The 27,707-nt window shown below is 43.5% G+C and overlaps 2 protein-coding genes across 7 annotated transcripts in view; one reads left to right on the top strand and one right to left on the bottom strand.

Moving 5' to 3' along the window:
• The window catches only part of LOC147258757 (serine/threonine-protein kinase WNK1-like), a 33,360-nt gene extending 9,939 nt beyond the window's left edge, over positions 1-23,421 (top strand). For 3 of the 6 annotated variants that reach the window (XM_086208756.1, XM_086208755.1, XM_086208757.1), the window contains exons 3-29: positions 3,008-3,180; positions 3,479-3,699; positions 5,278-5,435; positions 6,666-6,754; positions 6,849-7,068; positions 7,259-7,360; positions 7,483-7,861; positions 7,942-8,105; positions 10,456-10,539; positions 10,864-10,899; positions 12,334-12,480; positions 12,714-12,812; positions 13,889-13,968; positions 14,055-14,217; positions 14,296-14,412; positions 14,807-14,920; positions 15,030-15,078; positions 15,163-15,306; positions 16,471-17,450; positions 17,541-17,615; positions 17,753-17,872; positions 17,973-18,279; positions 18,470-18,644; positions 18,756-18,949; positions 19,992-20,147; positions 20,236-20,462; positions 20,593-23,421. In XM_086208756.1, the coding sequence (XP_086064882.1) occupies positions 3,008-3,180; positions 3,479-3,699; positions 5,278-5,435; positions 6,666-6,754; positions 6,849-7,068; positions 7,259-7,360; positions 7,483-7,861; positions 7,942-8,105; positions 10,456-10,539; positions 10,864-10,899; positions 12,334-12,480; positions 12,714-12,812; positions 13,889-13,968; positions 14,055-14,217; positions 14,296-14,412; positions 14,807-14,920; positions 15,030-15,078; positions 15,163-15,306; positions 16,471-17,450; positions 17,541-17,615; positions 17,753-17,872; positions 17,973-18,279; positions 18,470-18,644; positions 18,756-18,949; positions 19,992-20,147; positions 20,236-20,462; positions 20,593-20,979 (5,160 nt within the window). In that variant the 3' untranslated portion in view covers positions 20,980-23,421. The remainder of the gene's footprint in view (positions 1-3,007; positions 3,181-3,478; positions 3,700-5,277; positions 5,436-6,665; positions 6,755-6,848; positions 7,069-7,258; positions 7,361-7,482; positions 7,862-7,941; positions 8,106-10,455; positions 10,540-10,863; positions 10,900-12,333; positions 12,481-12,713; positions 12,813-13,888; positions 13,969-14,054; positions 14,218-14,295; positions 14,413-14,806; positions 14,921-15,029; positions 15,079-15,162; positions 15,307-16,470; positions 17,451-17,540; positions 17,616-17,752; positions 17,873-17,972; positions 18,280-18,469; positions 18,645-18,755; positions 18,950-19,991; positions 20,148-20,235; positions 20,463-20,592) is intronic. The other 3 variants (XM_086208758.1, XM_086208759.1, XM_086208760.1) reach the window with 3 other exon arrangements.
• On the bottom strand, positions 22,843-27,256 carry rad52 (RAD52 homolog, DNA repair protein). Its single transcript, XM_086208761.1, has 12 exons — positions 27,116-27,256; positions 26,544-26,598; positions 26,133-26,234; positions 25,875-25,968; positions 25,730-25,797; positions 25,522-25,640; positions 25,372-25,447; positions 25,073-25,290; positions 24,806-24,996; positions 24,403-24,483; positions 24,119-24,325; positions 22,843-24,039 (listed from the first exon to the last, which is right to left on the bottom strand). Exons 2-12 carry the CDS (start codon positions 26,586-26,588, stop codon positions 23,978-23,980), a joined length of 1,263 nt encoding a protein of 420 aa, XP_086064887.1. The 5' UTR covers positions 26,589-26,598; positions 27,116-27,256; the 3' UTR covers positions 22,843-23,977.
• Between the last annotated feature and the right edge of the window lie 451 nt (positions 27,257-27,707).

Raw genomic sequence — 27,707 nt, 5'->3', positions numbered from 1 at the left:
GTGGGATGGTTTATGATAATAGAGAATTTAGATTTTTACATCATCCTCATTTTCATTTCAGAACCCATCAAATGATTATTGTAGGGTTTTTTGGGGGGGAGAATCTCTGTCAACAAAGATGTTAAATCTCTAAGATGTTATGTGTGTGACATCACTGCACCACATTTACTTTAGATGGTATTTTAATAAACAGTTAGCCTTTAACAAGTATTGCTCCTTCTTGTTGTTTGAAAATGGTGGTTGGACTTATTGTGATTTAGATTAAATTTGAATTGATGGGGCCATATTGCAGCATTGTTCAATAGTGTCATTCTTAACTGTAAGCCTTGATGTATTTGATTTTATGAATTGTACTTCAGTTTAAGTACACATGTTTTGAACTGGTATCTAAGTGCATGTGTGGCGAGTGTGGGGGTCTGAAGTTGTTAATGCTGCTTTGGATATTTTGCATGGCTTTTCTGGTTTTCACATGATGTGCAGAAAGAGAAAGGGGCACCAGTGGTCCGCGAGATAAATACAGTGGAAAGTAGGTCAGTTGGTCCAAGTGCACGGAGGAGCCTCCACAGTACTTCCCTCTTTGTTTCCTGACATTGCACCCTTATCCAGTGTGTTGCTCCTAATTATTTCCCCAAATTTGTCTTCACCTTCTCATTTAGTAACCATTAGTCACACCCCCAAACACTGCAAACATAACAAATAAAGCCTCCAAAATACCTCCAGAATGGGTTGCAGCAACTGGTATCAGTCAGTGGAAAGTTTTATATCTCTTGCTGACATACACACAGGTCAAAGCTCATTCTCCACCCACAAGTGGGTTGAATTTCCTGGACAGCCTGGCTGGTTGCCAAGTCTCAGGGGGTTTCAAGGGAGGTCTTTGGCTGGGGGACTCAATGGGCTTGTCTAACTGGTCGGGGTAGTTACTCTACTGCTATGCGTGTTGTAAATGTAGGTCACTCCAGGAATTATGCAGGAAATTTGAGAAGGGCGGTTATACGCATTCCAGATTTTTAGTGCAACACAGTCACTACTTCCAAAAGCCATTATTGCCAATTCAGATTTATGTGTTGACCAATAACGAATGAAAAAAATCAAACTGGACTGAAAATGTTATCAGGTTTCCCTTCATGTGGTTGTTATTGTCGCACCCCTCAGCTGTCAGAACACTTGCTGACTTTTGTCTTCCATGCTCTGAATACAAGCGTTGATGAGTGCAGCAGTTTAGTTCTCACTAAAGGTCTCGGCTTCTATGTTAAAAAAAAAAGAAGTTTGTATTGGAAGGGCTGAAAAAAAAATTCAGTGTTCAGTATTTAATAGGGATGTCCTGATCTTGATTCCTTATAGCAAATTGATCAAAATTGTATGCAGACCATCAAACTCAGAAGCTGTGGGTGGTAGAATATCACCCACCCCCCCATATTCTTTCTCTCTCTCTACACCAACTACTTGGTCGCCATTGTCTGGCTGGCGCCCCAAGTGAAAAACTGCTGAAGGCAGAGATGCAACAACCGAACAGGAACTACCCACCCCCAAATCACAAGATTGGAAATATTTCACATTCTGGTGAATTAAGTTTCAAGTATACGCCAAAACAGATGTGCACAGACCTCATTGATGTGTGGTAGTGGACACATTTGTCTGATGATTCAGGCAAAATCCACATATTAACAAGACTTCTGTAAAACTTTCTGAAGAAAAATAGAAATTTCTTAAAACATGAATACAATAATATATTGAAATTTTCTCTTGATAAAGGTGATATTCATTTTCCCCAAATTGCTCAACCCTACTTCAAAGTGGCATATAACCCCTGAGATGGATGTATCATGTATTGTAAAGACAAGGTGTTTTAAAGAAGTAATTTCCCTAGGTATAACCAGCTGGGTATATTCTTCGTTAGCAGTAACTGTACTCTAGCTGTCAGCCACGCTGTGGGGTTTTTTTTTTAATGAATTTGGTTTGCTTGGAATCTAGGACAAAGCCTGACGCATTCTCTTTGGTTCATAATTGTGTGCCAGAGAATACAGGGCCACATCCCTATGTCCCGACTGTATGAGCAGTTGGACTAGATTGTATACACAATTTGTGAGTGTTGAAGCAAATGTTTGTTTTATTACTTTTCAGTTGAACCTTTAAAGGCATTTAATGGCACTCAAAACCTCCAACTTTTCCATTTATCTTCTTTTCAAACATGGAATATGAAAAGGACTAGATTAAAAATGTTTTCAGATATTCATTCAGAGAAATTGTCCCCAGTATTTTTCATGTATAATGTAGGCAGATTTCTTAAAATCTTGGATTATGCTGACTATATGACAGTTATCTCCAGTGAAAATGTCTTCTTTTTTTTTGAGTGTACAAAGAGAAAATCTGAACCCAGATTGCCTATTGTCACATTTAGTTATGCAGCCCGTCAAATATTACGATGAGCTCAAAGGACTTGATGCAGCCTGTCTTGGTACCATTCGCTCCCGTTTAACCCATTGGCCCCTGTGAGACTGCCTCTGTGCATTTCTCTGCCTCTTGTTGCTGTCGGCCTTTATCAACCACCAGCTCTCCTCTCGGGGATATTGCCTTGTGCCATGGCAGTGGACTTGTCATGAGTCAGAGCCCACCTTTTCTCTGCTGCACCTGTTATAGAATGGCTCTACGCTTGCGAGCAGATTTCACTTCCTGCATTGCCTCAGACATGATCTACTTCCTCCCAGTTACCAGTCTGTTGGCAGTAACTCATTTCGTAGCATGTTGTGACTTAGCCTGAAACATGTCCAACCTCAAATTGGTGCACTTAGATTTTTAAGTGAGGCTAAGACAGGCCCTTCCAGAGCACTGTGTCCATAGTTTGTACTGCCTGAGCAGCAGAGTTGTCCAAGCTGCCTCTTGATGTATGAGTTGACCGTCCTCTCCAGCTTCTTGTCTTTGGTGATGGTGATTGATCACGTTAATATATCATTGACCCCAGTCAAATCATTGTTGACTATATGTGTTATTTCCTTGCTGTCCCCTACAGGATCGTAAGCTGTCAAAGACAGAGCGGCAGCGCTTTAAAGAGGAAGCAGGGATGTTGAAGGGACTTCAGCATCCTAACATTGTCCGCTTTTATGACTCCTGGGAGGGGCCTTCCAAAGGCAAGAAGTGCATCGTACTGGTTACTGAACTCATGACTTCTGGCACACTCAAAACGTAAGTTTCAACCCTCCATGGGGAAATACATTATTACCTGGCCTCTGTATACAGTTTTATTATTTGTCATATTATTATTGTATTTTCTTGTTTTTAAAAAAAATGCCCCCCTTTTTTTTTAGCTTATTTCTTGAGCTGGAACTTAAAATAGGCCCTGTTTTTAAGGGTATAATTCACTACAGTCAGTAATAATGCAGATGCAGATTTTAGGTGTTTTGATTAAATTGGTTAGTGGAAAATTTTTAAACTGCCCAATACAACAGAATGCATATAAAGATGATAATTTCTTTTTGTTTAGATATCTGAAGAGGTTCAAGGTGATGAAAATTAAAGTGCTGCGGAGCTGGTGTCGACAAATCCTCAAGGGACTTCACTTCCTTCATACTCGGGCTCCTCCCATCATCCATAGGGACCTAAAGTGCGACAACATTTTCATCACAGGCCCAACAGGATCTGTTAAGATCGGCGACCTGGGACTTGCCACGCTGAAGCGCGCGTCCTTTGCCAAGAGTGTTATAGGTACGAATCAAAAGTAATTTCTACTTCTTTTTTCTTTTTTTTTTTGCCTGTCCTGCTATGAGGTAGTACCTTTTCTAAGGTTATGATATTGTGTTTTGTATTGGAAATGATGGTGCTTCAAATAAGGGATTTTGATTGTTTTTCGGATGATGTGGTTCAAAAACAGACCACAGCGTTTCAACTGTCTCTCAAACCACAGCTCAAATGGTGGCCAATTACTGTGGTAATCTTAGGCAGATCACCACAAGAGGTTCTCTCTGTTGAATCACACAACAACTCTACAAAGTTTGGTCATTGTACAGAATATTTCTGTTCTATGTCTCTTGGAAAAAAGTTTTTTTTTCAGGCACCTACTGAATGTAAGTAGCGCCTAATGTTTCTCCTGCTCTTAAACAATAATAACATTATTATAATAGTTGTCATGCCTTCTTGCAGGCTAACCTGGCCATGGCTAAAGGTATGGCCGTTGTTTCTGTCTTAGACTGGTCTTTGTTCTGTGGTTTGGAAATATGTGGTCTGTTTGCCAGTTATACCCATAACATTTAACGTCTCTTTCTATGGGTTTGCCTCAACAGGTTTTTTTCCTAGTGTTTGTCTCTTACTGTCTTTTAAAAATATTGCAGGGCCGCAGATTCTTTTTTCTCCATCATTGTGACCAGGGAGCTCTCCCCACTCTCTCTGTCAGCCTTTTAATTTTGTTTCCTTGTTGGTTTCATTTTAAATTTTTCTTTGACATTTGGGTATGTTCTTAAAATGTAGGCTCTAGCTTCAGCTGTGCCCCATTCTGCTGTTTGGGCCTGGTAAGTTTTGACAGTGTGCTGTAACACACATCATTTTGAAAACAATTGCATTCAAATAACTAAATGAGTTTTTCTGTGTAAGACCTATTATTGAATGTAAAATGATCGCTTCATAAATCAAAGCTGATGTTCAGAGACACACTGATGAGAACACTAACTAGCTATGGGATTTGCTTCTCTCAGCCTTGACCTTAACCCTTTGATTCCACAGGTCAAGAAGAGATGGTAAGTTAGACTTCGAAAGGTGAGTGTTCTACTAAAGGCAGTGTTAATGTGGTTTTAAGGCAAGGCCTTGACAAAAGTCATTTCCATAGCTAGTCATATTTCTCTAACATAGATCACTGGCATTATTGTCATTGGCATTGTATTGGGGCCTTGATTACTCCTTTCTCATTTAAATGTTGTTTAAACGTAGCGTATGACTCTCATTTGGCGAACAAGTGTGTTCTGCACATTGACTCCCTCTGTCACATTTTTATATCCAAACATATGAAGGTCTTACACAGACAAACAAGTGGCTTCTTCTCAACAGTCTAACTAAATTCATGTTCTCCTTCCTTTTTGTTTTCTCTTTTTTTGCTTTCCTCCCCCTTTTCTTCTTCTCTCTCTCTTCCAACTTTCACCTTGCAGGTCTACTCCAGGGAAGGCTGGTCACGCTTCTCATCCTCCTCTTCCTCAACCCCTCGTGGGTTAGGGGAGCAGAGGGGCAATGGGTTATGAGAAGCCCACTCAGTCAGTAAGGAAGTTCGAGAGTTCTGAATAGTTGTTTTGATTTAAGGTACCCCTGAGTTCATGGCCCCTGAGATGTATGAGGAGAAGTACGACGAGTCAGTGGATGTGTATGCCTTTGGAATGTGCATGCTGGAGATGGCCACCTCAGAGTACCCGTACTCAGAGTGCCAGAATGCTGCACAGATCTACCGCAGAGTGACCAGCGTAAGTCTTCTCTTCAACGATCCATGTCACCCCTCTGCCCTGCCTTCACCTCTTCCTATGTTCCAAGAAGGCTAGTGTCCCATTCTGGAATAATTTTCTATTCACATAGCTGACCTGCTATGGCCACATTCCTGCTGACTTCTTTACCAAACCTATTTTGCATTTTTTTCTTCTACATTTTATATGCCTCTCAGCATAAGTACATTCTTGTGTCATGAAGATGATATCCCATTTGAGCAACCCTCAGAGTTTCAGGACTTTTTGTAGACAACAATACCCATTGCTTCACTTCTTCCTGTTGTTTTTCTCTTTGCTTCTGTTTTATCATGCATGTGGGTTAAGCATGTAGATCTGAGGCGTGTATGATTGATTAGAGATTGAACAAGCACAGTCTTGTCACTTTTATGATTGCAAAAGGGTAGAAGCAGTCTTAAAACTGGATCCCATTCATACCACTCATGCAGGCCTTTTTCAGAGTGCATAGTCATTGATATGATTCATACTTGAGTCATTACGAGAGTTCCGGCCAAAGAGGTGGAACCTGTTTCTGGAATGTTATCTAAAAAGTGGGCCTTGAAATCTTGTCCGATACCCTCTGTTTGTCTGTCCTACTTAATTCACTCTTAAGTCCAAACATGAAAGTGTTTATTATCCACTCAAATGCTTGCTGGGAAGTGAGCTTCTAATCTCACCCGATCAGCTAGAAATAGTTCAAACTGCAGTTCACCATACACAGATTACTCATCTGAGAGACAAAGTGCAATTGAGTTGCGCCTATGTTCAGGTGGTGTCACATGCTGTGGTTACAGTCGTATCCCTGGAGGAAATGGGCCTTTGTTCTTCCAAATCAGTCATTCTCTCAGCTGGCCCTCTTATTTCACACACCAAGATACTGGCTCAGTTTACCACCTCAGATTAACCAGTGTGCCCTTCTGTGTTTTTCACTTTATTTTCTACGCGCATTAGCTGCCACCAGATGTGCCCATTTATTTGAGCGTCTTTACATACTTAATATTTTTGTAGATGTATTTAAAATAAAAATTGTAAGGTTGTTAATGCTCAATTAAAATGTGTGATTATTTCACTCATACAAGTTACAGGCCCAATATTTTAGATTAACATAGAGTTACTAAAGTGGAAAAGACCCCAAAATATGGGCTAGCATCCGAGATTAGAAATGGATCGAGTAGTAGAGGTCCATTCTCAGTCAGTATTTTGTGTTTCCTGTAGGGGGTGAAGCCAGGCAGCTTTGACAAGGTGGCCATTCCAGAGGTGAAGGAGATCATCGAGGGATGTATTCGCCAGAACAAAGACGAGAGGTCTCAAAGCATGTTTACAAAAGTTTAGCATGGCTTTTCTTCTTCACTGCTCTATGAAACCCCTATCACTCACAGCTGTTTCCCATTTATTTAGGTACTCGATCAAGGACCTTCTGAACCATGCCTTCTTCCAGGAGGATACAGGTGTACGTGTGGAGTTGGCTGAAGAGGACGATGGAGAGATGGAAGCTATAAAGTTGTGGCTGAGAATTGAGGATATTAAGAAACTCAAGGGGAAGTACAAAGACAATGAAGCTATTGAGTTCTCCTTTGATCTCAGCAAAGATGTCCCAGATGATGTGGCTCAGGAAATGGTGAATTGAACATTAAATGCTGTAATCATTAGATCTAAGTCTTAAAATGTCCTAAAACTTATTCATTAAATACACTAATCCCATAACCGGTTAAAACTGTGTGTCAAATAAGGACAAAATGTTGGAGGTTAATTATCTTGGTCTTCAAAATGGTCGTTGCTGAATTCTGTGACATGTCTGTGTGATTCAGGTTGAGTCTGGTTATGTGTGTGAAGGGGATCACAAGACTATTGCTAAGGCCATTAAGGACAGAGTGTCTCTCATCAGTCGTAAGAGAGCACAAAGGCAACAGGTATGTCCTGAATGACTATTTTGCATGTTTTCCATTTGCTTAGATGCTTTGCTAGAATTCCTGACAGCAAAATATGGCAGTTGATGGTGTTTTGATGGATTATAATATTTTTGGTACTGAAGGTCAGAGAAGATCAAGAAAAGAGAAGAATAGAAGAAGAACAGCAGAGTCAGTTACAGCCAGTGCAACAACCAGGCCAACAAGTGAGCACAGAGATGCCACAGTCCCAGTCAGTGCCACAGCCTGCCGCTTATGTTCCTCCACAACCAAACCAGCACAGTACGGCGATATCTGCCCAACCTGCATCTCAGCAGAACCTTCAGGGCACTAACTACAACACTCCTCAACCAAGCCAATTAACAGGTTTGGTCCAAGGGGTCCCATATGTCCCCCAGTCCACTGGGCAACTTCAAGGTCCAGTTCAGGGTCAGAGTTTGGCTGCCATTCAGGCAGACTCGGAGGAAACTGAGACTGATCGGCAGTTACAGCACGCTGCTGGAGGTGTGTATCAAAGATGATGAGTGATCGGATATACCCGCCATGCATTATCATGAAATTAAAATATGGACCTTCTCTTGCAGCTACTCACTTAGGAGACAGACCACCTGGTTCATCAGTGGTCTCCGAGGCCCAGCCTGTTCAGCCTGGAATATCCTACAGCACCCCTCCCTGTCAGAAGATTCAGACTCGTGCATCGTGTCCTCAGACACAAAATGACCAAATGCAACAACAGCAGTTGTCAGTGGTGAGTCATGCTGAATATGGAATTTATTCTACTGAGATGAATTAGAGAGGCGGGATTTCCTTTTGGTGGCACGGTGGTGCAGCGTTTAGCACTGTCGCCTCACAGCAAGAAGGTTCCAGGTTTGAATCCCAGCTCGGCACGGGATCTTTCTGCATAGTGTCTGCATGTTCTCCCTGTACCTGTGTGGGTTCTCTCTGGTTCTCCAGCTTCCTCCCACAGTCCAAAGACATGCAAATGGGGACTGGGCTAAATGAATACTCTAAATTGACCGTAGGTGTGACTGTGAGTGTGAATGGTTGTCTGTCTGTATGTGTTGGCCCTGTGATGGACTGGCGACCTGTCCAGGGTGAACCCCGCCCCTCGCCTGAAAGCCGCTGGGATAGGCTCCAGCCCCCCTGCGACCCTTAACAGGATAAGAAGTAGAAAATGGATGGATGGATTTCCTCTTGATATAAGTTAAGTTAATATACCGGGCTTCCTCAAGTAATATCTGGTAAGAGGTTAAAAGTTGTGTCTCATAAAATGACCACAGGTGAGGCTTACTCAAACTATTAATAACCAGCCGTAACAGACAGGTAAAACAAGTTAAGCTCCATTTCATTATATTCTTGCAAGGGGAAATTTGATTGGACAGTTGACAACATAAGCACTTTACTGAGCCTTTCATCTCCACCCAGAATTGAGAGGAACTAATTCCCCCAGGAGTGGGTGGTGAGATTGACTTTTTCTTCTGCAGAACTTGTATGTTGTAGATGTTAATTAAAGAAAGCTGCCGCTTTCCAATTAGAAAGCGTGCATGACAGGAGAATGGGAAGCACTCCTTTCATGTTTCTATGATGCTCCAGTGTCTGTACTAAGCCAGCATCCTCTCACGCTCTGCTTTGTCGGGGGTGCATACCCATGGCATCGATTTGGCCCAGAAGTATAAACCAGGCCTTTAAAAATGAAGGCCTCACTCAAGTAGAGGCCTTAGAAATTAAGGCCTGGTACCCTCTTCAGCTGAGGAATGTTTTTTCATTGTGTTGACTGTAGTCCATAGGCACCTTTACACAGATTCCACGATACTACCATAACATTTACTCCATCATTATAACTTTACATTGAGCCAAGTAATGTAATGATCCTCCAGTGTATCCATTTTATTCTGCCATTTTGGCATCTGGAATGCGCTGGTCTGCTGTTTAAGTTACCAATTTTAAACAGATGTTGATTTGGCGCTCTGAATGTCTCCACTGTGAGTTAATAAGCAGAATCTACTCTCTCCTCATTATGTGTGTCTGTGTGTATTTTTGGCTGGACGGGAGCGACCAGTCCTCTGAATGTAATTGTCCCTGAGTAATTGTAGAAGGTGATGAAAGACAGTGATCACAGTTGCACGTTTAGTTCATAGATGATGATCACAGTGGGCGAGTTGTGAGTTGTTTCCCAAAGTGCTACTGGCAGTGACGTAATTATGGGCTCATTTCCACTGGCTCACTTCGGGTCGGTTTGGCTCGGTTTGGCCCCGTTTCCACTGGCCCCAACACGGTACGAACTGTTACCATTTTGGTGCCTGCTCCACTTGGGTTCCTAGCAAGGGGGAACTAAAATGTGATATAAACACATAGTGGGGCACTGATTGGGTAACTTACCCGCTTACATCATCTACTTCCTGTTATCTTAGCCTCGGTGGAATACTGGTCAATCGCTTGGTGAAGTCTTTTATACTTTTCTTGGGTGTTCTGTTTCGCCGCTTGAAGCCTTGCCTGTCTGTCGTCCCTTACTTTTAGTTTAAGCAAAAAACACAGACCGAGCAACAGGCATAACGCTGCCTCCATGTGCTCAATTGTTGTTGTTGTGTCGCACACAAATTACGCCGGGGAACGGCCAGTGAGTCTCTTGGCCGGTGAGTCCACTGTACTGACCCATCTCCACCTGACCTGAGCCGAAATGAGCCAGTGGAAACGCGCCCTATGAGGTTCTGTGTTCATTTTCTTTTTGACTGTTCAACATGGTCACCAAGTTCCAAACTATCCTGCTTTACTGTTAATGGGGTCACTAAAGTATGTTTGTGAAGCTGTATATGAGAAATAGACAATCCAATAACTAAATATTGATTCATGTTTGATCAGAAGTTCTAGAATGATTGTTTTTAAGAGCTCTAACAGCAGTATGATATATCTGACTCCAATTGGCCGTGTAAAAGTGTCTCTTGTCACTGCCAGTCCCCCACGTCATATCAGTGCCCCTCAAGTTTTAAGTTTACGAAGGTCAAGGTATGACCTTGTACTCTTATCCTTCTTCAGTCGATTTTTTTAGTTTGCATGACCTTTTTCACATGTGCTGTTGCTTTCTCTCTGTGGGGCATCAGGGTCAACCCCAGATGCAAGGTGTCCAGCCTGAAGTTGTCCCCGCTGCACCCAGCAGCCAGTCAGTTCCAGTGGCTCTTCAGCAGGTCTGTATTTTGCTGCATATCTTAATCTCCCTCTAAAGAGTTGTTAAACACTAAACTGAGATGCATTGTTTCACAGAACTGTTCAGATTAAAACTATCAAGTATCTGAGTACATGTTTGAACTTCAACCACTCAGGGTTAGGCAACACGATTTTCGATGGTGATAATAAAGCTTTTATTCCTGGCCTCCAGCAGCTGTGTTGAAGTACTTGACAGTTGGGAATCCCCTAGCCCTTGTTTTCCAGTCAATTCTGTTCCCCATTTTGTTTCTCAGTTTTCATTTTCAACTTTCCTACTCTTACCCTGTCTTTTTTGTTTCTTATAGTTCGGAATTTACTACCAACCATCGCTTCCCCCTCAGGTAGATAAAATGTCCCATTTTCCTTGTTAAATACACCCACGGTCTTTTGGCCAAAGCAGTGCAAGTACAGTGCAAATGGAATGATGATAATCATGTCTCTGGAAAAAAAAGACCCTGCTGAGTTGATCAGTGACACCCTCTTACATCAAATAGTTGGTGTGATTTTTGTAGCATTGTTATCCAGCAAGTACTGTATATGCGTGTAGCTGAAATTAGAAAGAAACCAGGACCCTTATTCATAGAGCTTCCTCATGTAAACTAGGGCTGTCAACCAATATTCTAAATTCAAATATATGCTCGTGTTGATTTAAAAAAACAAAACAAAACAAAACATGAATTTAAAAGTTGATTCAGATATGATATTTCAATGTGGGGAATCAAAGCAGCACCACCGCCACTATTACCATGTTAGACTCATAGTCTGTCTGTCTGATATCAGGTGACTACCACCATGACTTAGTTGCTATATCTGATATTGTGAGGCCACCATCATGGCTGTCTGTCTTTTGAGCCAATCTGACTTCTTAAAATCATTCAAGTTGTGACCAGATTCTGGTACAGATAAAAATGATTCACAAAGCAACTTAGCTCTTAAGAGATCTCCTAAGGTAAGAAGCTGTTAAAAAGTACAGAGAAGGATATTTAAGAAGCTTCATCGTTTCTTAAGCAAAGGGAGAAAATGCTGGAAAGAGGAAGAGACTGCAGAAGTATGACACACAGATCGGAAGGAAAGCATTATTGCTATAAATGAAAGTGATCACAAAAATAAACGCTGCAGTGATACCTCAGGCAGGTTAATCACAGTGCTTTCACAGCTTCATATTGTGACACATTTTGTCATATGGGAGGATGCATGTCAGCACCGTTGCATCAACAGAAAATAAAGATGTGTACTAAAGTTATTAGCTTGGTGATTATACTGCAGCAAATAAATACAGCAACTACTCATGTGTGAATAGGTTACTCCACAAGTAAGCTTATGTTTTCAAACTTTTTGTTGATTAGTTCTGTATGGCTTCAAATTTGTATTAAATGATTTTCAAAATTACACTTTGTCTTGACAGGGACTAGAGGCTACCATTTGGCCTGTCCATTTACGCCAAAAATCACTAAATACATTTTTATTTTCATTTTTGGGGATCACCCAGCCACATCTTTTTAAAAGAGATGTCATACCTTAAAATGGGTTTCAAACGCCATCAATAAAGGAAAGGTTTTTACTTGCTCAGAGTTGCTCAGATTTTTTCTAAATCACTCATAAGTTAGAGCTCAAAATTCTCAGGATGTTTATGAATGTGGGTACAGGTTTTCAGGAAGTAGTCTAATTGCCAATAACAATGTCCAATTTGTCCAATGTCCAGTTTATTCAACTTCTGTATTGTCTGATTGCAGCAGTTGTTTGCATCTCCACATTCATTCCTTCTGCTCTTACAGATACCCACCCAGCAGGTGGTGATACCCCCATCCTCTCAGCCGTCTCCGCCTCAGCAGCAGCAGCAGCAGCAGCAGCAGTCTGAGGGTAGCGCTGCCCTTCAGAGCACCTCTCTTCCACAGACACAGTCTGGAGCTCAGCAGCTACAGGTGACACCCAAGCACACACATCTGACCTGCTTATTCTTAGGTTGAAGGTCATAAAAAAGGTGTTAAACACATTAATTCCTCTGTTTGAATTTCATGCTGTCCACCTTTTAAATTTTCAGTTCTTCTAAATCTCTGTCCTTCTCTCTGGACACACTATTCACATTACCCTGGCTTTCCACTCTCTTCTTCCACCTGTCATCTCTGCATGCTGCTCATTCCTGCATGACTATTAGACTTGGGCCAGTGGTCCAAGTACTCCTATACTGTCTCCTCCACTCAACGCAGAGCACCTATACTTCCTCTATCAGGCCTCATGCCTCTCTGTGTTGCAGGTACTCAGCGCACCATATTCATATTTGTGTGTGTGTGTGTGTGTTTGTGGTTGAACAGTTCAAGAAAAAAATCCTAAGCATTAGGTTAACTTATCTCAGTTCAGGCGATGTGTGTCGTTTTAGTTCAGCAACCCAGTTCATTCATTCAGTGCGGAGGGGCAAAGGGTTAAGTGCAGCTGGCTGTTAGTTATGGAAATGATAAGATAAAGTATAGTTGGAGGAGGTACCAGCATTGCAGCTGAGCTGGAAGATCACATGTGTATGTTAGTCTTATATGCAAACATAATAGCCTGTATGCAATGCTAAAAAATATTCACAAACATTTATTTTCAATTTACAAATACGAATATATAGTTGATGTGCCTTAGGTCAGATTGGATTATTAGGCTATACACTATATGCCAATAGATGGTATTTGTGGAGCGTTGGGGGGGAAAAAAACAACCAAAACATGATGATGAAACATGATGAACTGAAAATTCTGACTCTAAAACTGATACAACGAAACATGGATAGGGTGAACTGTTCCAACCCATGTATGTTTTTGTGCCTGTGTGTGCAGACCAATATCTGGTTCAACCTTCTCATTCTGCTCATGTTTCTTGATGTATTTGTACATCCTTCCTCAGAAGGATTTTCCCTTATTTTCATGGTATGGTCTTGAATAAAAACATAAATTATGAAGGGCAGTAAGAACATTTTTGTTAATGTTTTTTGACAAAATAAGCAAATAGTGTATTTTAATCACACACACACACACACACACACATATATATATATATATTGCACATGAATATTTATAGTCTGCTGTAGAACTGAGTAATGGCAGCCCCTGTAGTACCCGGATGCAGCAAATTTCTCCACGATCTGCTGCACCATCTGGTGGTTGGTTTGTTCTTAGCCATTACATTTTCGCTTAAGTGTTCCTTCAACATAACTGCAGGAAGGTAAAATTGAATACATTAATAGCAGTGCATAATTGATGCCTAGACAGTGCTTAATAATTAAAAAAATGATGAAAACACCTGCAAGATGATTTTGCTCTGCTTTATTTACAAGTGCTTCTTGTTTGTCAGGCCCCTGTGAGTGTTCCTCAGTCAACAGCTGTAGAACAGTCCGCAGGACCTTCTGCTCTGGTGCCTCCATCTGTTGAAAGGTGAGAGGCAACTTCATGAACAGTCACAGCTTTTATCAACACAAGACATGACAAATATTTAACTTGGGGATCCTTGTCTCTTTCAGCTGCCTGTCAGATGCAGCTTCTGGTCTTAGTGACGGCAATGATGGAAATTCTACATCAGGAGGCCGCCATGAGGGTCGCTCACTGAAGCGTCACCAGCGTCGATCTGTTCGCAGCCGCTCCCGTCATGACAAGACTGCAAAGGCTAAACTAAATGTTCTTAGTGTACGGAAGTGAACTCATCAGTCGATTAGTATCCTCTTTGATAATGAAACCATTGTAACTTGAATAAATCTTTTGCAGATTTCTAACATGGGAGACAGAGTAGCCGAGTGCCAGCTGGAAACACACAACAGAAAAATGGTGACCTTCAGATTTGACCTTGATGGTGATAATCCAGAGGAGATTGCGCAGATCATGGTAATAACAGGTTTTTTTGTTTGTCAACATAAACATGTACAGAATAGTTTATAAAACATGTGTGTATACTCTGTGTTCATGTAGCTGTAACACCCAGCTTGTGAGTTGCAAGGTAAATGGAATGTCAGAGTTTACAAGTATGTTTTTTGTTGAAGTAAGTATTTCATGAATGAGCTCATGATCAGAAAGTGTATAGGGAGCTGTGGCGGCAAAAGGTGTTAGCATTTATCCACACCTCTTCGGTCTCCACTGCAGTTGCATGGATAAACAAATGGAAAGTACAACTAATGTTATGGCCCTTCTTTCCTGTTGAGTCTGTGATTCCATTGTTTTTACAGATTACATGATTTTTGTCATAGTATTTGATTGATCAAATTATTTCCCTCTGTTTCAGGTTCAGAGTGAGTTCATCCTGGAGAATGAGCGAGAGTCCTTCATCGAGCAGGTCCGTGAAGTTATAGAAATGGCTGATGAGAAAGGAGAGGGCATAAAGGAAGCATTTCCCCAGGTATCTTTTGTATATTCTCATACTCATTGCTTTATTGGCCAAATAGTGGTCATCTCAAATTTGATCACTAGACTTGAAGACTTCCCATCTAAAATTTGATCCTCTACAGATGAGTGAAGTTCCACAACAGCCAGAGCTGTCTGTTCCCATGCTGCCAGGTCAGTAGACTAAAGCCAAACATGCAGCACTTCAATAGTACAGCTGTGGCCTCCCATCTCACTTTCTATTGACCACTCCCTCAGGCATTTCTCCCAGCACCACAGCCCAGGTGGTGCATTCAGCAGGACGAAGGTTTATTGTCAGCCCCGTACCAGAATCTCGTCTTAAAGAACAGTTCTTTGGCCCATCTTCTGCTAATTCCTCTGTTGGTGATGAACCTGCCCCAGGTGAGAGGAAAACTTTGTACAAGGCATTTGTCTGTGCACAGACAGCTTAAGTTACACGTTTTGAACGATTGCAATTGACCTCATAAAACCTCTCTGACATGAGTCCTTACCCCAAGTGAAGGAGCTCAAGTATCTCTTGTCAGTGCAGTGTCCGAATTCTGCCTGTCCCCTGACATCATCAGAGCTATCCAGAATCCTGTCTGCCAGTATGAGTTGTTTTGACTGCCTCTACAGACCCTTGACGCTCAAACTTGCACTTAACTTGCTCTAGGCAACTGTCATGCATGTGAAAATTCAACATTGTTTGAATGAACAGTCACTCCGTACTAGAGGTCGACCGATATGGGTTTTTCTAAAGCCGATGCCGATACCGATATTTAGAAGTCAGAGTCAGCCGATGGCCGATATGAGCTGCCGATTTTTTTGGGCCGATTTTTAGGGCCGATATGCTATCGTATTGTCCTTATTTGGCATGCTAAAATATCATACTAATAAGAGGACGCACAACACTTGTGTGTGTGTGTGTGTGTGAGTGAGTGAGAGAGAGAGAGAGAGACCCTCGCTGCCTCGCTGTTACACAGTGACATTACTCGGAAATACAACACCAAATAAAAACTAGAGCAAAGCGTTTTCATGCTTTCTTTCTAATTAAACAAATTAACGCTTTTTTTATTTTTAATAATACAGGAGATTTATGGGAAAATACTAATACGGGAGGAGGGCGGGAAAGAGGGGTGAAATCCTGTAGTTTCCCGGCCAAAACGGGAGACTTGACAGCTATGCTAGCAACGTTTCATTTTGAGCAGAAAATGCTATTTGTTTTTACTTTTGCTAAATGAAGCAACAGATTACAACTTATAATGAGAGCAAATATATGACTTTAGGACATTGGAATATAAGAATTGAAGCCTTACCTGTTGGCCCTCTGGTTCTGAATGAACAGCGCTGCGCCGGGTCGTAAATAGCTGCCCGCAGATGTGCCTGACTGAAAATCGGCGCGACCAAATTAATTAATCGGCCGATGCCGATTTACTAAAAAATAGCAAAAATCGGCCGTTTTAATCGGCTGGCCGATCGATCGGTCGACCACTACTCCGTACAACATGGAGACACACTTAAAGAGAAGTCCTGCTTTTATAGTCAAATGTCTCTCATTTTTTCTAGGAGCCTCTATGACATTGGGCCTATCTCTGTCTGCTCCATCTGGGACTCTGCAGCAGGCTTTCAGCAAAATAAAGCAGAGAAGTCTAGAGAAAAGAAGTTCCATTGATCCTCCTGGTACTGATCAGGAAACAAGCACCATCCCATCCAGTGGAGTTGTACCCAGCCCAAACAATCTTCCAGCTCCTTCAGAAACTGTAACATCCACCACAAGCTCTCATTTTCCTGCTGTCTCTCTCCCATCTACTGCAACACCCTCACCACCTACCTCAACTGGAAGGGTTTCTCCTCCTGTACCTTCTCAGTCCCAAACTCCAGTTCCTATCACCAGTGATTTCGGTCCGTCATCCCATGAAATCGTCCCTTCACAGATTGCACCAACTGCAGGCGTCCCTACCACCTCGTCCTCTAGTCCTCCTGCCGCTGTACAGACGTCCGTCCCTGCAGTACCTGGAGTCCAGCTGAGCAGTAGTTCGGTCTCTGTGTCCTCTGTTGCAAGTGTCACTTCCAGTAATACTGTCTCTGCCCCTTCTTCAGAGCAGCAGCCTTTTATTAATGCTGTTACTTCCTCTCAGCCTACCAATTCATCCATTCATGCACCACAGCACACAACATCTCAGCCCGCCCCTCCCTCCTCATTGCCCAGTCAGAGCCAGCCACAACCAGCAGAATCGGAGGGAGCTGAGCTCCAGACCAAATCTGCTGGCAGAGATGACATCCAAGCCCTTGATAAGAAGCTACGGTCCCTCTTTAAAGACCCCAGCACGGCTTCATCTGCTTCAGTTGATCCTGGACAGAATACTGGGACCTCTTCCCCACCCACTGGAACTTCTTCCCCTCCACCTGGACCTGCTGCGGTGCCTCCCTCTAACCTTCCCCTCACGTCAGGGACACAGGGTGTCCTTGGTCCCACAACCACCCCAGGACAGGGGGTTACTCCAGCAGGACATGCCCAGACCCCTCCAACTAAGCCCAGGGCACAGGTGAGTGAAAAATGTATGATCCAAGTGGAGCCACGACAGCTCTTTATACCATGATAATAATACTTTTCCTTCAATGTTATGTTCTGCTAGACTTTACCCACTGGTTTTGACCAAGCGGCAACACTTCCCTCTGACCTTGTACCTCCTTTCCCTGGACCAAACCAGGTGAGATCTTTGATGTCCCTGTAGTGCCTGAAATTTTACTTTTGAAGGTTTTACCAGGAAGAATTGTCGACATACTTGTGTACTACTTTTGTTGATTGTTGATTTTTGTTCCTCCCCTATTTTGTTTGCTTCTACAGTCTCAACAACCGTTGGGTAATTTGGATGCCCAGTTGAGGAGAGCCCTGAGCCCAGAGACTGTTCAGGGAAGTAAAAAAGTTCAGCCTCCAGCCTCTGGTTTCACTCGGGGACGTTTCCAAGTAGGTTTATCATCCTGTCTTATCATTAGTGTGGTAAATTCAGCCTGGAATGGTTACAGCTCATTAATGACCTAAATAATTATGATCTCTCTTTACACAGGTGACTGTCGCTACTGATGGTGCCCCCACCAGTGTACCAGATCCCTACACCATTGTTTCCTCTTCCTCCCTCACGCCCTCCTCTACCTCATCCTCCTCTTCTTCGTCTTCCTCTTCCCCCTCAAGTCCAGAAAATACCCTCCACCGGTCATCCTATCTCTCCAAAGGAATGAGTCAAACTGACTCATCTGTCTCATCCAGACCGGCCGGTCAGCCCACCACTATAGGTCGCTTCCAAGTTTCCACAAGCACCAGTACCACATCTGGACATGCCACTGGCTCTAAAGTGGGCCGCTTTTCAGTCACAGGTGTGTACCAGACTCATCGTCTTGCTGGCCTTTCACATCAGGCAACAGTAATAACTAACATGTATCATAGCAACAGAAATGCACCTATCGTGTTGAGCCAAAATGTTAAGTTCCCTCTTGTCATGATATCAGGCCCTAATAAACAAGTACAGAATAATGATTACATGTGTTTTGGTCTTTTGTTTTTCAGTGACACCGGCTCCTGCAGCAGGCTCCAGCCCATCACAGGGTTCCAGTATGCAGAACGGACCGTCTTCCTCAACTTCCGATCCCCATAACACACACACTCATTACAGTAGTGACAATGATGACTCTGGGACTGAGGATGAAGCTTTGCAGAAAGAAATTAGCCGTCTCAGAGAAAAGTATGTCACATGCTTATTATCCTCTTCAATATCACCTTTATTTCAGCTGGCAAATGTTTCTTCATTTATAATTCAATTTTTTTTTGACATGACACATTCTTATGCTTACAGGCATATGTTGGAGGTTCAGGCCTTACAGAATCGCCAGAAAGAGGAAATAGAGGCGCTGTTCACACGTATGGGAAAGCAAGCTCCTCCCTCTGTCCTCTCTCCTGCTGTGGGCATGGCTGGAGGTCGGCGCAGACTCAAAAGTAAAAGCTACAAATCCTCTCGCAATAGTGGACAACCCAGCCCCTCACACACAGGTAAAACATTCTTGCTCACTCAACAAATTAAATATACATTTTGAGGTCAGTATTATCCAGCCGTCCAATCATCCATCTTCAACCGTTTCTCTGGGTGGTGTTACGGAGCTAACGGCTCCAGCAGGGAGCCCCAAAACTACCTTTCCCTTGCCTCATTGCCCAGTCCTGATTGGGGGACCCCAAAGCATTCCCAGGGCAGCGTGGAGACATAGTCCTCCACCTGGTATTCAATCTGCTCCACGGCCTCCTCCCAGCTGGATGTGCTTGGAACACCTCCCTACAGAGGTAGCCAGGCAGCATCCTGACTAGATGCCCAAACACCTTAACTGGCTTCACTCCCTCTCAGATTATTGAGCTTCTCACCTCATCCCTAAGGGAGGTGCCAGCCACCTTCCTGGGGAAACTCATTTGGACCACTTCTGTTTGTGAACTTGTTCTTTCAGTCATGACCCAGATTTCATGATCATAGGTGAGAGTAGGGATATGTAGACTGGCCTGTAGATCCAGAGCTTTGCTTTCTGGCTCTGCTATATTTTCATCGCTGCTCCGATTCTCTGGCCCATCTCATACTCCATCGCCCCCTCACTCAAGAACAGGACCCAGAGATACTTGAGCTCCTTCACTTGGGGTAAGGACTCATTCTCTACATGAACAGTCTACTGCTGTCCTGCCAAGAACCAGTCTCAGATTTAGAGGTGCTGATCCTCAGCCCAGCCACTCCACACTCCAAATGGATCTAATGAGAGCCAAAGGTCAGACTGATGATGCTATCAGGACCACAAATGGCATCCGCAAATCACATGGATGAAATCCTCAGCCCACCAAAATACAAGCAAAGCTTAATCTTGAAATTACTTGATGTGACTAACCACTTAGAACACAGAACAAAACTCTCCCTTTCTGCGTACAGAGATGGGATGGCCCTGAGTGGAGCCCCCCCACCCCTACTCCCACAGTGTCTCCCGAGGGGCCGGGTCATATTATTATAATTTGATACTATCATTTGTGTCTTGAATGGATGTTTCTGTGCTCATGTGCTCAGGTTCTCCAGCTTCAGTGCAGAGTCTTCATGGTTCAGTGGTGCCTCCAAAACAAAGTACACTCTCTGCAACCGAGTCCCCCCAAGCTGATGGCAGGTCGTCTTTACAGCAGCTCAGAACGTCTCCATCCATGCCCAGTCTCAGCAGTTGCTCTACTGGTATCTAAAGCACCAAATCTTGCCTCACTTTGCTTCCTGATTGAATTGATTTCCTCACTCTGGTCTCACTTTTCTTTGTTCCGTGAAGGCACTGTGACCAGCTCCACAAACGGTCCAGGCCCCTGCCAGAACCACTCTGCTACCCTGACCCAGGCCAGTGGAACCTCTATTCCTGTCTCGAACACCCAAAAGGGCAAGGGCACCTTCACAGATGACCTGCACCAGCTGGTGGATAACTGGGCCAGAGATGCCATCAGCCTCTCCCAGTGCAAGAAAGGTCCTAAAACTGGAGCACAGGCAGCACTGGGACATGATGTAAGCATTCAGTCCTGTGCTGGAATGTAGAAACTGTGATGACTCTCTAAGCTTGGAGGGGTTGTTATGTGTATGTGAAACAAATTCTTTTGATAATGATCTGAACAGCAGTTTTGTTTCTTTAATACAGATCATCCCTCCAGCCAACATGGGCCGTAAATTCTCAGCTCCTGGCTACCTCTGCCCAACGCTTCCCACGCCTTCCAGCACCACCTCTACCAGCACCTCCCACCTCCCCAACCCCGCCAACCCCTCTGTCCCTCTGGGGCCTCGTAAAGGCTCTCTTGGCCCAGTTTCTCCGGGGTTTGGGTATGCCTCAGCCCCTTACAGTGCTCCTCAGTGGGCAGGACCCACAGGCACATGCCAGGTCAGCATGCTTAACCCCACCCAGCCACTGACACAGTACCAGCCCCCTACGACAGCCTCGGTGTCCCTGCATCAAGGCTACCACATGGGAACCACATCAGCGCCCCAGACATCCAGCAGCCCTGGAGGGTCAAACCTGAGGCCTACGTAGCCCAGTCCGAGTCCTGGCTCAGGCTGAGACGAATGGCTGCGCAGAGCAGAGAGGCAGACAGTCATTGAACGAAAACCACTAGTTCTCATTATTGTGCTTTAGATTTTTATTTCAAAGTTTATTATTCCATGTTGTCCTGGAACAGAGGGTGGTTCACGTCCTCTCAGGCTGAATGAAATCTGTCCAGCAATTGGAGGGAGAGTGCAATACACATCCGCAGCATCAGTCTCACACTTATCCTGCCAATGTGCTGGGAAATATAGCTGTGACAAGTTGGCTGGTTGTGTCTGGTGACAAAACGACACAAATGCATAACCAGCAGCGGCCAAAGATGTCTTTGAGAGTAGATGTTGTCGTTTTGGGAAGGTGGGAGTGATTCAGCTTCACATCCTTACTGGTCCCGTTTTAGCCAAGCTTGAGGACAGTTGGACTGCTGGACATTTTACCATGAAAAACACACAGTGCACATAGATCTGGTTAAACATTGACCTGGTTGAGTGATTCGTGATGGAAGGTTAACTTGTCAGAGCGAGCGAGAGGAGAAGAGAGCGTTCAGAAAGTAGGAGATAGGATCAACATTTGATCCCAGACGGAAGAGGATGGTTTGATTGGTCGAGTAAGAGAGTCAAGAGGCAGAAGAAGAAAGAAAGACAAAGTAAGTTTGGCAGGAGTGTAACTGGTTGCAATATGAAAACATCCCAGTGGCTACCTATGAAGTAAAATGCAATAACTGCAAAGAGAAGATAACTGTCCCTTGTAACTGTGGCCTTATTCCCTAAACACGTTGAGACATTTGTACATATTTATGTCCCGGTGAGTGTCTGGTGTCTTTGTGATTTGAGTTGTCTGTATCCATACAGATTGAATATCAGACTGATTTATCTGTCAGGTGTCCTGGTGTTGATCACCATGAGGAGTTTAAAAATTGAAGAGGTGACGCTGCTGTAAATCACAATTTGGGTTGGGTGGGGGGGGTTTGTAGATTGTTTTTTACACAAGAATTTAAACTTGTGAAGAATCCCAAGTCGACACGTGAAACCACTGAACTCATATTCTGTTATTAGATCCGGCCAGTTCAGCATTATTACATAAACTGATGTAGTTTAGGTTTATGAGGCTAGTATTTGTGGAGCGCAGTAGACAAATCAAAAGGTTGTTAGTCAAGTCAAATACACAGCATCTCCCCTCCAAAGACTTAGCCGTCACATCTCAAATCACAAGTGTCTGGGGTTCTCTCTTTCTGTGGTCGGTTCTTTTTTTTTTTGTATGCGTCTATTTAATAAAACAAACATATGTTCTTTATGGACCTGTATTCAGCCATCAGATTTTGATGTTGTTTCACTGTAATTATTATTAAAGGTTGTTAAACAACATGTAGTTAAAGGAATATAAAAAGTGCAATTGCAGGGTTGTTGTTATTGGTATCCTACTCACAACACAGGAGTCCTCCTGCTGTTCACTTAGCTCTTCTATCTATGACTGCCCTGCCACCCCCCCCCTTTTTTTTTCTATTTTATTGTCTCTGTATGTTCATGTGAGGTAAATGCTTGTGGTAACCTATTCTACATGCACACGCACTCTAACTTGTAAACATGAGGAACACTTTAGTGCCTTGCATCCTCACTAATGATTCGTTCCTGACCAGCCTGTTGCTGCACTGCAGACGACCAGATCACATGAACGCGACACGGCCAGTTCAGACATTAGGCTAGAGACGACACGCAGGACTGCAGTGCAGAGGGGATACGCTTATGGAAACCACCTCTTCTTTCTACAGTTGCTTTTGTGTAGTCAGCTCTGGACTTCTATGATGGCTGGCATTTGTTTTTTGGTGAATTTCTCATTAACCCATTTCATAGAAGCACTTGGTCGGCCAGCGAGAGCGCTGTGTTAACGTTTGCTCAGCTTCTGTCACGCTGTCATTGTGACTCCACCACTTGCTTGTAGTTTGGATGAATAGTTAAAACTTCTCTAGAGAAAAAAATAAGTTACTGCAATGCAGAATATGCAATGTTTAAAGTTTTATACGGAGTGAGGGGTAATGAAACATTTGCATGCCGATGAGGGTTGTTACTGAACTCAATGTTTTTGATATCGGAATATTAGATTTTTTTTTCCCCTTTGCCTTCCTGAATCATCACACGTTGTTGTGTTCATTCATTTGCCATCCATAAATGTCAGAGGCACAACTTCAATATCGGCATATAATTTCTGCATGTTGGCTTCACCGGTGTTAAATATTTAAGTAATGGATTCACGCGTGCCCACTGTACAGCACAACCACACACCGCAACGCTTCAGATCCATGTGCTACTCTGCTCCTTTCAGTACTTATCAAAAAGGCTACTGACAATATCTGTTGAACTTACTTCTGATCCCTCTTCACTGACTTCCTGTCATTCTGTGTCTGTTTTGTGTATGTTTTTCACATTGTACAAAATGTAAAAACAAATAAAAATATTGATTCAATTGTCAGGTTTATTGGTGTCGTGCTTTAACTCCTCATGGATGAAGAAGTGCAAATTCTGCAAGAGGCCCTGAAAAGGTCGTAAACAAATAGTAAAAGCTAAAAAGGTAAAAGCTAGAATTTAAGTGTAATTTGTCCAACAAACAAATTGACTACATGGCGCGTTGGGGCTGTGTTCACTTTGTCTCCTCCAACTGTCTTTGTCTGCTATAATAGCATGAGGGTTGTGCTTAACAAGCACTGAAGCAGTCAAACTAGTTCAGAATGCGTGTCTGACTGTAAGAAACCATCTGTAATTGTCCAAACAGACGTCTTCCTCTGCTGGCCCACTGCTAACCTTCACAGCCGCTAAGCTAACTAGCCGTCAGTTGTGTGGCGGAGGTCTGGAACACATGCAGAGAAGACAGAACGGTCTGAAGCTCCTTGTCTGGCTCTGAAAAGGATTGACGAGCGAATTTTCCAAAAAGTTGGTTTAAATGCTCCAGTTGAATACATTCAAATGTCCCATGAATCTTCTTCCAGAGGTCAAAGTCAAGTGTCCAGTCTTCTCTTCTTCATGGTCTGTCCTGCTCTGTAGGGACTGCAGCCGTCACCTGCAGCATTGAACAGCTCAATCAGAAATCGTCACCTGACACCTTACCAACAAACCCGCGGCTCCTTGAATCCTCTCACCTGGTCTGGTCTGGTACTGAGCCCGGTCCGGTCCTCTGCTGTACGACGGGGCCTCATGTGGAGGGGTTCTCTGCGGGGTCTTACTGCGCGTCTGCATCTGGTGATTCCCAGGTGTGCTGGGCTTAGGCCCCCTGGAGGGCGGGCCGGCTGTAGGGACACCCAGCTCCTCTATCCCATCCAGTGTGAAGTCCCAGAGCTCAGGATCATCTGCAGCAGAGGACCGACCAATTATAGGAGACGCTCTTAAATAAGCTGGGCCTTCTGATGGTGGAGTGTTACATCACCTGCTAGACACTCGTCCCTGACGAACAGCCTCCCGTGTCTGGCCGCAGAGCCAACGCTGAATTCAGGTGTACAATCATGACCTGTGGAATGAGAAGATCTTCAGAAAAGAAGGCGGACATGTGGCCATCTTAACATCTGGACTGCTCATTTTCTTATATTTTTCATGTGTGGTCATAATTAATTGTTACGATGACATTTAAACTCTGAACACAAACTATATCTCTCTCTATGAACCTCAAAGAATAAGAGTTTTAAAATCATCTGGTGAGAAGAAGTGGAAGTTTGTGTGACTTTCATGTGATCTTCCATCTGCGGGGAGAGTACTGCCGTATCCTAACTAGTCATATATGATCCAGCCGGTATCTGCTGGGTAATTCTAGTGTTAACACACAGAAGTCTGACCTCCACTGGATCCTCGTCTTATGCCGACCTCTGCATCCTCAGACTTGACTAGATCCTGTTTCTGCTGCAGCTTCCTGGCCTCCATCTCTCTCCTAAACTTCTGCTGCAGCTGCTGTTGTCGCAGTTTTCTCAGCTGTTTGGGGTCTGCATGTGCCTCTGATACGCCGACGTCTACAGAGTCCATGGTGTGTCTTAAAGGAGGAAGGAGAGGAAGAAGGAGAGGAGCCAAAGGTTCAAGGGTGGTGGAGACAGAAATGAGTGGTTTACCTGGAGCTGCTACTCTCACTCCTGTCAGTAGAAGGCTCAGTGGCAGTGTGAGATCCTGAACAATTCTGATTGTGTTTGAGGACCCGAGACTCCAGAGGCGTCCTGGCAGAAACCACCACGGGGTGGGACTCTCGGAGCAGACTTGAGAGGCGGGCTTTCTCCACTGAGGGCTCCCCTTCACAGCGCTTAGTGTGGGCCGGATCTAGAGGGGGAGGCGGCTTTGTGTGTAGAACAAGAGACAAAATTCAGAATCCCAATACTTACAACCCACGTGATGCCTGATGACACCGTTAGCTCACCTGTCTGGGGATCTTGTTAATAGCTTGGAGATATTCTTTATCCAGGATGCAGTTTCCAAGAGCATTCCCGAAGCACCTCGAAAATAAGAAACACTTTGATTAACAAAACATGTTTTTTTTGAAGCTGCATAAATAATAAAGTTCCAGTACTTCAATGCTCTCTTCATGCCGTCAGTTACTGCTTCTTTTCTCGCTTTTTCCAGAGACAGAGCTTTAGACTTGAGTCCCTCGCTGACCCCGTAGCCCACGTCCTCGTGATACGACCCGTCCTGCACAGAAACAACTGCAGTCACACACACGCACGAGTTCACTGAGACATTCAAAAAGCTGGAATCAGTAGAGATAGAAACATTCAAACCTTCAGCTGCACTTTGATGAACGCACTCACTCCGACGTAAAACTTCCCATTTATGAGGTCTACAAAGTCTGGAACAGACAAGAACGTTGTTGGTCTGAGTGTCGTTGGCACTGGACCAGGATCCTCTAGTGTCAAAGAGTCATACCCACGTTCTGCTGGGAGATGGAGTGAGACCACCCATTATACCCGAACATCTCATTGGCCAGGCTGATAACACGATGGCCTTCGATATAGCACACCTGGAGGAACGTCAACAACCAGCGATGCATCAGTGTAAAAAAAAAACAAATACAAAAAAAACTTGTAGCAATAAATTCTCACAAATTTAGAGGTCTGGAATACTTTTAGTTAAAGCTGCTGGATGCCAAGAAAAAGACTAGCAGAGAGAAAACCAGAGACTTGCCCTTTGTCCGCCTCCAGCCACTCTGGTACTGATGAACTCTGGTCCCAGCCTCTGTCGCAGAGCATTGTGGACCGCCTGGTGCTCCTCAGCGGTGTAGGAGTACTAACACACCACAGAGTAATACAGTACACAGGTACATGACATGTGTACCAGTCACTTTCATATTTACAGTTTTGGGTTTGAATCAAGGAGATTCCCCTTGTTATAAATAATATGTGTAATTACACATTATTTGTCAGCCAAGTCATAAAATAAACCTAAATATCAATTATTCGGATCCAGTTCTCTAGAACAACACTTGGGGATGAATTGTCTTTGTTGAAGCAAGCGTGATACAAGTCACTGATTTAATACATGAAGGGTAATAATGGTGGTTAATTGAATGTGTCCTGTGTGCCATCATCAGCCTACCTGTCCGAAGCACGCAGTCGTCTTCTCCTCTGACTTGTTGGACATGACTTCCGAGCTGGAGATCAAAACATAATAAGAAACGCGTGAAGTGCCACGTAATATGTCGTTCATCTTTACCATCGTTTATCCATTTAGTGAGTGGGGTCTAAATTTGGTGACGCAATCACTCACGACTGCCTCTCATGGTCGGAGGGCGCAGCACATCTGCTGTCACAATCTAGCCGTTGTGGCGGATGTTATACCCCCAACAACCACTAGAGGAACCAGTGAGCCAGTAGTGACAAACACTTGAACTAGCGACACAAATGTAAAGTTAATGTGTTGTCTGAGGCGTTTTTAAGAAGGTCTTTCATTTTGTCCCCATGGAGGAAAGACTTTAAATGTGAGGACTGACTTGATAAACTAAAAGCAGGTCCGCTTCGTCTTCCTGGCTCTTACAGAGACCACAACGCTGTCATGTCCCTGAGCTTCTGTATGGGATGGTCGCGAACCCATTTTAGCTTGCTAAAATTTCATTAAGCCATGTTTAAACCGCATTGAACACAAGCTCCTACACCTGGACTCAAACTCACCAGTTGTATATCTGAAAATAAATTACTGAGTTCAGCTGGGCGCCGGAGAAGGACGGAATTTGTAGTGAATTTCAGCAGAAGGGACATCTCAACTAAATTTCCCGCTCGGCCAACCGGAGGTGTGGTTAATGCTGCGTTCAGGGCTCTTCGGAAAATGGGAAAAAATGAATTCATTTTATTAAAGAATATCCGCATTTGCCACCGATTCAGATACAATAGTTCTTAAGTGTTTCTATCAATTATCTAACTTGTTTTATATGATATTATTTTATTTATTGTGAGAATGATTTAGTCCATATGCTGTTCAAGGATGTATGAGGTGCCCTGAAGATGTGGTCATGGACCTGGAAGATGAAGTGAAGAAATAATATTTTTTAAATCCAGGTGCAAGACCATTTTCCCTTCTCTACTGTGAGATAATTATGTGGCAGAAATTAAACGGAAATGACCTTGTTGTTTTATTTGCAGATATTTTCACCGTTTTTGTTTGTTAATCTTCTCGCGTGTTATAACTGACTATATCGTGCAAATTAATCTTCTAAACAGAAAAAAAAGTCCCGGACTAAATGTGAAGTGAAAGAAACATTTCCAT

The sequence above is a fragment of the Aulostomus chinensis genome, chromosome 7 (genome assembly GCF_037954235.1).
Source record: "Aulostomus chinensis isolate RoL2024-O1b breed Wild chromosome 7, RoL_Achi_v1.0, whole genome shotgun sequence".
Taxonomy (NCBI): Eukaryota; Metazoa; Chordata; class Actinopteri; order Syngnathiformes; family Aulostomidae; genus Aulostomus; species Aulostomus chinensis.
This window is presented reverse-complemented; position numbering and strand designations above follow the sequence as displayed.

Bases quoted from the DNA above. Each gene is read 5' to 3' on its own strand.
- rad52 (XM_086208761.1), bottom strand. From the start codon at position 26,588: ATGTCCAACAAGTCAGAGGAGAAGACGACTGCGTGCTTCGGACAG. The intron at 25,969-26,132 runs GCAAGTCTCTGG...ACGTTCCTCCAG, and splicing joins TGGCTGGAGGCGGACAAAGG to GTGTGCTATATCGAAGGCCA. The intron at 24,326-24,402 runs GTGATGTAACAC...CCTCTGCTGCAG, and splicing joins CAGGGACGAGTGTCTAGCAG to ATGATCCTGAGCTCTGGGAC.